Raw genomic sequence first — 8,426 nt, 5'->3', positions numbered from 1 at the left:
CTTGTGCGGCTCACGTTATGCGGGTCGATCGATATCGAAAATCTTCCCGGGAAGTACGGTAAATTCATTTAGCATATCAATGGCTAAAACTCTGGTGAGTTTCGTCTGCGCGCAGGCTAATATAAATGGATGCTAAAACTTGTGTCTTTTGCTTTCAGTCACAACGAGAGATACCTTGTACGTGGAGAGGGAAAATTCTTAGTTTATCCCGAGTTACTGCACCTTCCGTTAGATATCAAGATCACCAGCAGTTTTTGTGGAACGCTTTATCAGGAGCTTGTTTGTAGTATTTTTTAGTAATATAAACCACAGGACCTGCAATGAGTCCATATGAAAGGGGTTTGGTACGATCGCCTCGCAAAACAGACGCCATTTTGGAGATTTTTCGTGCGTCATGTAACTCCAAGAATGAGAAAGATTTCAAGCTTTTCTGATGCCGTACCTTCAAGGAAACGCCCTGCTACGGCCGAGGATCCTAAGGCAGATTTACAGTGTTTGCAAGAGGACCACGTCATGCAGCATGAAGAAAAAAAGAAGTGCGATCAACGCTCAAGAAATTTTCAACCAAGCTGGAAGAAAACATATCCATAGCTGCGATTCATTGAAGGAAAAATGTACTGTGCAACTTGTGTGGACTCAAACAAAAGCGCTGAGAGATTAGCAAATCCGAACTCGACTTTTGTCACAGGGACAGATAATTTCCGTTTGGATTCGATAAGAAGTCATGAAAGTTCCATACCCCACATAAAGGTAACAAAAGCTTTTATGTTTCGATGCAATCCTGAGAAAGCTCCACTTCCAAGAGCACTTGCTGCTGTATCAGAAGAAGTGCAATTGAAGATGAAAAAATTATTTGAGGTAGCCTATTTCGTTGCCGAGCTTGAACTTCCATTCACGGTATATGAAAGTATCGTTTCTTTAGAGACAAAACATGGAGTGAAATTAGGACAAACTTATCACAATGATAAAGTATGTAAGAACTTTATCACAGCTATTGTAGAGCAGTTTGATTGTGATTTGTCTCGAAAAGTGACAAGTGCAAGATTTATCAGTGTCATGGCTGATGGTGCTACTGATATAGGTACCAGAGAAGTGCTTGATGTTTATGTTAAACTGTTAGAGAATGATAAAGCAGTCAACACTTTTGTTGCCTTGAAAGAATGTCCAAATGGGAAGGCTCAGGGGATTACACAAGCTATCACGTTAGCAATGGATGATAAAGATCGGAATTGGGAAGATAAAACTGCCTGCCTTGGAACCGATGGAGCCAATGTGATGGTGGGACAGCATGGAGGCGTCTTTGGGATCTTAAAACAAGACATACCAAGCCTTATATCTGTCCACTGCATTGCCCATAAACTAGAACTGGGATTACAAGATACAATAATGGGTATTCCTCTCTTCCAAGAAGTAAAGGAATTGTTGCAAGGCATGTGGAAGTATTACAAGTATTCCTGCAAGGCACTAAAAGAGTTAAAAGATCTTGCTGAATCAATGGATGAGAAGGCATACAAGTGTATTAAGGCTGATGGATCTAGATGAGTACCCCATTTGCTTCAGGCTCAACAGGTACTGCTCTGCAAGAACTACAGGTTCATTGTTATCCACTTTGAACGTGCTTCGCAGGCACGAGACAGTAGTGCTCAAATGCAAGGAAGGGCCAAAAACTACTCCAAGAAATTGAAGAGTTTTAAATTCTTGACGTTCATGCACCTTTTACTGGATGTCATCAAAGAAGTTAGCAAGGCATCTTTATTTTTCCAAAGAGATGATGTGACTGTTTCAGCTGTACAACTGAAGATTGAGATCCTTTGTGGAGCTTTAGATGCTATGAACCTCAGCCCTGGAGAACATGTCAGATCATTTTGTGCAGAGATTACTGATGACAACGTGTTTAAAGGAATTCATCTCACAAGAGAGAATGGAGATGATGCTTCTTATACAACTATCAAAACAAAACTTACCAAATCTGCCAAGGAATACTTTCACAAGAGATTTTCCAATCCAGGAGGATCCAGTCCTCTGTGGAGCAGCCGATCTAAGCAACCCCCAGTTGTGGCCAAGAGAGAGGCAAGATCTCCTCGTCTTTGGTGAGAACAAGCTAAGTGACATAAAACAGCATTTTCAAGCACTTCTCAAAAGCCATAATTTTGATGAGCAAGCCTGTCTGGATGAATGGCTTGAATTAAAACTGTTAGTGTACCGAACGCCTCAGCTGAGGGAACAGAGTGTTCAGGACTTTTGGCCTCACATGTTCACCGTTTATGGGAATGAATTTCCAAATCTGCTCATGGTGATAGAACTGTGCTTGATCATTCCAGTGCAGACTGCATGTGTTGAAAGAGGCGACAGCTGCTTAAACAGAATCATGACCGACCACAGAGCATGCCTTGATGTCCCAACAGTAAGTGCTCTGATGTACATTGCCATCAATGGTCCAAGCCACGAAGAATATGATGCAACACGAGCAGTTGCATGTTGGTTCACTTCAGGTGAAAGAAGGAGGAGGCCAGAGTATTTGGACCACAATAAGAGAGATGCAGAGTAGACTCACTGTTTATGTAATACTTTGAAACATGTTGCTTAGTACAAGTCATTCCTGTAGCACACGCAACTGAACATGTTGACTGACAGTTGCCATGAACTAGTACTTCAATGAAGTCATTGATTGCTTAAGTCATTGAATTGATACAATTGTTCTGGCAGGCTAGTATCTTGAACGTTCATATTTACTGTTAATATGAGAGAATAAAATAATGACATCAGAGTGAGTCTTATTCCTTTTTATTTCATTTAATATATATTTCAGTTTCTTAAAGTGTAACTGGACAAATAACAGGGTGTCTGGGGAGAGGCAGGACACCAGAAGGTTAATGGTTCCTAATTGTCTAGCCTTTGTTGGTGTATTTTTTCTGCCCTTGTTTTGGACTAGTGGCTTGTCCTTGTGGGCTAGTGATTTACTGTGCTTACTAGCCCACTGCCTAGTATCCAAAAAAGTTAGTGTCAAGCACTGATCCCACACCATTACAGAAGGGAAATGAAAGAGGTTGCTGCCTGAACAGTCTTTCACTTAACTATTATCTAATAAAATGTAAATTCTACAATCTTGGACAAAACTGTTGAGAAACACGAGCTCCAAAGTCTGCTTATGTGAAAGCACTAACAACCGAGTTTCACCACCCCCCCTCCCCTCCCCCAATTCAATGTTGTTTGTGGCTCCGAAACGCTTTCCCAAGAATTGCGGCTTGTTTAAGTCAACATTGAATAGGGGGAGGGGAGGGGCGAGTTACTGCAGTAATACTGTTGAGCCAGGGGTTTTCGTGAAAGATTTTTGGACACCAAAAGGTTACTTTGCTCAAGTAGTTTTGTCCAAGATTGAAGCTCCTTTCACTATTCAAAACACTCGAAGTGAAGCACGACGACTGAATCTCAGAGGTCTTACTACCCAAACTCCATTGAGTCTGGCAATCCCTAGGGATGTTAAATAGGGATAAAAGATGACTCTCACTAGCATTCTGCCCTTCAAACGTGATCAAGCGCCCAAAAGAGAAGATGGCGACTCCTTTCTACGAACCTCGAATTTCAAGTGAAGAAGATTGCCTGTAGTTCTGATGGTATATCCACAAATGCCTATTCAGCCAGTGCGGCCGGCGCGTCCAGCAGCGCTAGCACTGCAAGCACCGCAAGCACCAGCACAACCAGCACAGCCGGCACAGCCAGCTCCACCGGCTCAGCTAGCACAGCCAGCCCAACCGGCACAACCGCCAGCTCATGAAGAACGCGAGGTAACGACTCTTCTGTGCGTTAGTCTCTTGTGTGATCAAATTTATCCTCTGCTGTTCAAAATGAGTTTCCATAGTTGCTCATATTTGGACATTTGGTTCCCTGTCTGGATTGTTTGGTTAAAGGGAACACGTATCTGAAGATTATTGGGGAAATTTCACTTGTGGTACAGTTGGTTTTATTTGAAGTACTTTTTCATTTTTTCACTTGGGGCTGTGATTAGTGTTTGCTGTTATGAATGTCTTTTCAACGACTATTGTTGAGCTGGACATGACTCTTTCGTCAAAAGAGCGGTTTAGTGATCCCTAATGAGTGTGTTTACGATGCACGTTGTTTGAGCTGTGTTGAATTGTACTCTTGGTGACATGATTCTTTCCTCAGGGGAGCGATTTGATGATCACTAATGAGTGGGTATACAATGCATATTGTTTTCGAGCTCAGTATTTGATTGTTCTCTTAGTCACACGATTCTTTTGTCAGGAGAGTGATTTGATGATCACTAAATGAGTGTTTTTACAATGCGTATTGTTTGTGCTCAGTATTTGATTGTTCTCTTAGTGACATGATTCTTACGTCAGGAGAGCGATTTGATGATCACTGAGTGGGTTTACAATGCATACTGTTTTTGAGCTCAGTATTTGATTGTACTCTTCGTAACATGATTCTTTCATCAGAGGAGCGGTTTGATGATCATTAATGAGTGGGTTTACAATGCATATTGTTTTTTGAGCTCAGTATTTGATTGTTCTCTTAGTGACATGATTCTTTCATCTGGGGAGCGATTTGATGATCACTAACGAGTGGTTTTACAATGCATATTGTTTTTGAGCTCAGTATTTGATTGTTCTCTTAGTGACATGATTCTTTTATCAGAGGAGCGATTTGAGAAATACTAATGAGCGCGTTTATAATGCATATTATTTGAGCTCAATATTGGATTGTTCTCTTAGTGACATGATTCTTTCGTTGGCAGAGCGATTCGATGATCACTAATGAGTGTGTTTACAATGGATATTGTTTGAGCTTAGTTTTTTGATTGTACTCTTATTGGCATCATTCTTTTGTCGGGCGTACGTTGGATGTTCACTGATGAGTGTGCTTAGAGTAATTATTGTCTGGAGTTCGGGGTTTTACTATTGATGTCTTGGTGGATAATTCTTTTAAGTATAATTCTTTCTCAGTAATGTGACTTTTGCGCTATGCATTTGCATCTTTAATAGTTCCTGATTGGGCACTAGTGTTTGGTGTGAACCCGCCTGTTTTTTTCTTTTTCAGCTTAGTGCTTCATGGTTGATTATAGGTGTTTTTGGTCGTTATAGTGTAAACTTCATTACCTGTTTCAATTTTAGACACATGATTTCTCGGGGAAAAATTTTGTGCTGATCATTAATGGTGTCTTTTAGGTTGTTATAGTTTTGGCGTCATTCTTTTGAGACATAATCTGATCGGCAAGGATACGTTTGTTGTTATTGTTCTTAAACTATCATATTTACCAATTTTGTGTAGTGGTTTTTAAGGGACTGTTTGAGCTCTGCTGGCAGATGTTTTAATGTATTGTCTGTGACTCTTCGGAATCTTACGAGGAACCTTACTGAGTTGCAAAGAGGGTTGAGTCACTAACTACCCCGTCCCTGGAGAGCCTATTGGGTAAAGTTAGAATCCTGTCCGCGCGTCCTATTGCTGAGTTCTCCCGTTTCAAGGCAATGGAACTGATTGAAGCCATAAAGGATGCTGCTCAAGACAGCAGACACGATCGAGCCAATTACTACAGATTGGCTTGTGAGACCCTTCGTTCCAAGCTCCATTCTAGTTCTGATGGCCAGTTGCGTGATTATCTTCTCCCCCTTTTGGGGGATGAGGATCAAGAGAGGGTTTTGGAAATAGTAGCCAAGGTTGACAAGCACACCCAAGGGCGCGGGAACGTAGTTTTACTAGGCCTCTTCGTCGCGATGTAGCCTCAGCCCCTTATAAATCTTTTCGTTGCTATTACTGTCAGAGGTTTGGCCATACTAGGGCAACTTGTTTTAAGAGGAAGAGGGATCTTGTTGAATCTTCCCCGCACAACGCGAATAATTAACAAAGAAACGATAAATGAAGCTGTTTGTTGAATGATTGTGCTTGAATAAGTGAACAATTCATGATTGAATGAATGTTTGATGGTTGATGATTGAATAAATGCTTGTTAAACTGTCTTTTCTCATAAATCCCACCCTGGAGACTGCAGTGAGTAACAATTGCAAAAACGGGGTATCTCAAAATACCCTCCTGGTCATGTGACCTCCTGCTGGCCCTTGGGTCTTTCCCTTTGTTATACTTTATCTCCCTTTATGCTGTTAATATGTCTCCACCCACGGCTTTTTGTCCTTCCTTGGATTTGGCATGGGAATGGGAGCTTGATCCATCTTTTGACGTCTCTGTCTTAGCTGCAGCCCAGTCACTTCCCAAAAAAGTGTGTTGGACTGATTGGAGGGGAAACCCTGTAGGGGCCAGCATGGGGGTGACAACGTTTCCAGAAGAAAGGCTCAGTCGAATCATTCAGGGTGATGCCCTTGGTACTGTTTCTGAATTGCAATTCAGAGATCCAGATCATTTTTGTGCTGGAGAATTACACAACCACGTGAGACAATGGGAAGAAATAGTAGGCCCTGCTCCAGGCCCTCAACAAACTCAGGTCTTACGTTGGATTCGGCATAAGATTTCGGTGGAAGATTTCTTTCGCCCCTTTTGGGGTATTCTATGATTCGGCTCACCTTCCATCTGTTGAATTCAGAAATAACCCTTCATGTCGACATTTTGCCGACTTTGTCGGTAGTACATTGCTTGCTAGAATCTACTCTGGCGCGGTCTCTGTGTTGGGGCGTTTTGGTAAGATTCCCCCGCCTCACCTAGTATTGCCACTGACTGTGGAAGCCTCGCTTATGCCACGATGCCCGCTTCCTTAACCTTTGGATGGTAGACGTCCCGTTCAAGTTAGATAGTATGTTAGCCGTGAATCTTACAAAACTGTTCTCGATGGTAAGTCTGGATACGGTCGCGTATTGTTGGCAGGTCGCACCTATTTTGGAATCCAGTGGGGCGGGTGGTATTTCGCTTATAACACCCTCCCTTTTGGCTGGAAAATCTCGCCTTTTGTTTACCACTCTACTAGTCTTGTAGCAACTAACTTCCTCTGTTAGTTGGGCGTCCCATGCCTGTTGTATATAGATGATCGTCACAATGGTCAGCTTCAGGTTGATCTTACCCGAAGTCCATATTCTCAATTGCAAACAGCTGACGAACGTAACCTGGCAGCTGCCAACTTGGCTGTCTTTTTGGTTCGACTGGGTTATTTTTTGGGTCTTTCCAAGTCTATTTTCTGCCGGGCTCAAGTTGTACCATGCTTGGGGTTCCTCTCAGACTCTGTTCAACAGGCTTTCCACCTCATCCCGGCTAAGGGACTCGCGGGCAAGTGTGTTTCCTTTTCTCTGCCGGTCCCTGGGGCAATCCTGTTTACAAGAAAAAGGAATTTAGCCATCTCCAAAGGCATGTGAACCCATCGCCTGGTCAAGATTGATAATAACCTCTGTGAAAAGTTTACCCACTGTAAGGGACTGGTTGGGGTGCCTCTTTGATGTCGCAGGAAACTTTGACTGCATCAGATTATTGGTCTGGCACAGAAAAAACTCTCGATATCAACACAACAGAAGCCTTGGCTTTGGATAAAGCCCTTGCATCCTTCCCGGACCTAGTACAAAATGCTTGGGTAGATGCACACGTAGATAACAAGGCTGTCAATGCATGGTCTAGGCAAGGAGGGAAAAGTGCGTCCCTGAGATTGTTTTTAACAACGGAGCAACTTAACATTTCCCTTCACATAACCTATGTGCCATGTGCCAAGAACCCAGCGGATGGTCTGTCCCGTCGTTTATCTGTTCTTGATAGCAAGCTCTGCCCAGCGAGAGTTTGGTGGCCCCGGGGGTCACACCTGTGATCTAATGGCATCAGACTCGAATGTGTGATTTGAAAGGAAATGATCTGCCACGCTTTTCCCTTTACCCTTCACCAGCCTCATGTGGAGTGAATTTATTCGCCCAGGATGTAAATAAGGACGCTGCTCTTCTCGATCGTCCATACCTCTTTCCGCCTCTCCCCTTAGTTGGACAAGTTCTTCGTTTTCTTTCAAGTCAAAGGAGAAGTTGTACATTGGTTACTTTAATTACATACCCTAAGAAGTATTGGTGGCCTTTGATCAGAAATATTCCGAAGTGAATTTGACACTTAAATTTCATTGCCTCTCCTTTTGGCAGCATGATAGCTGTGGTACCAGTATCCTGTGAGATTGACCAGAGCGCTTACATGAGCATGATGAACTAAAGGGAATGATGTTACTTACAGCTTGAGAGTTTTCACTATGTTGACTGAGAACTTCTATAACATTGAAGCCAACGATCGGGTACTCTTGTTCCTTTTGTCCCACCGGTACTGGAACTGTCAGTTCATGAGTAGTTGTGTCGTCTCCAGCCAACTTAAACCTGACCTCGATCCACCCATTGAATGGAATGTCTGTCCCATTCATTGCTTCCAGATTTCACTCTTCTCCAGCTCCCAACAACTCTTCAACATTTCTAAACACCTCCAACGGTAAGTAAGTTTGTTGCCACTTT

General features: G+C 42.7%; 1 protein-coding gene across 1 annotated transcript; it reads left to right on the top strand.

Moving 5' to 3' along the window:
* Positions 1–612: 612 nt before the first annotated feature.
* Positions 613–1,542, top strand: LOC137988580 (zinc finger protein 862-like). The gene has a single exon (XM_068834570.1). The coding sequence runs from the start codon at positions 613–615 to the stop codon at positions 1,540–1,542; it is 930 nt and encodes a 309-aa protein (XP_068690671.1).
* The last annotated feature ends 6,884 nt before the right edge of the window (positions 1,543–8,426 follow it).

The sequence above is a fragment of the Montipora foliosa genome, unplaced genomic scaffold (assembly GCF_036669935.1).
Source record: "Montipora foliosa isolate CH-2021 unplaced genomic scaffold, ASM3666993v2 scaffold_422, whole genome shotgun sequence".
Taxonomy (NCBI): domain Eukaryota; kingdom Metazoa; phylum Cnidaria; class Anthozoa; order Scleractinia; family Acroporidae; genus Montipora; species Montipora foliosa.
Note: the sequence above shows the minus strand (reverse complement) of the source record. Positions and strands in the feature narration are given on the sequence as shown.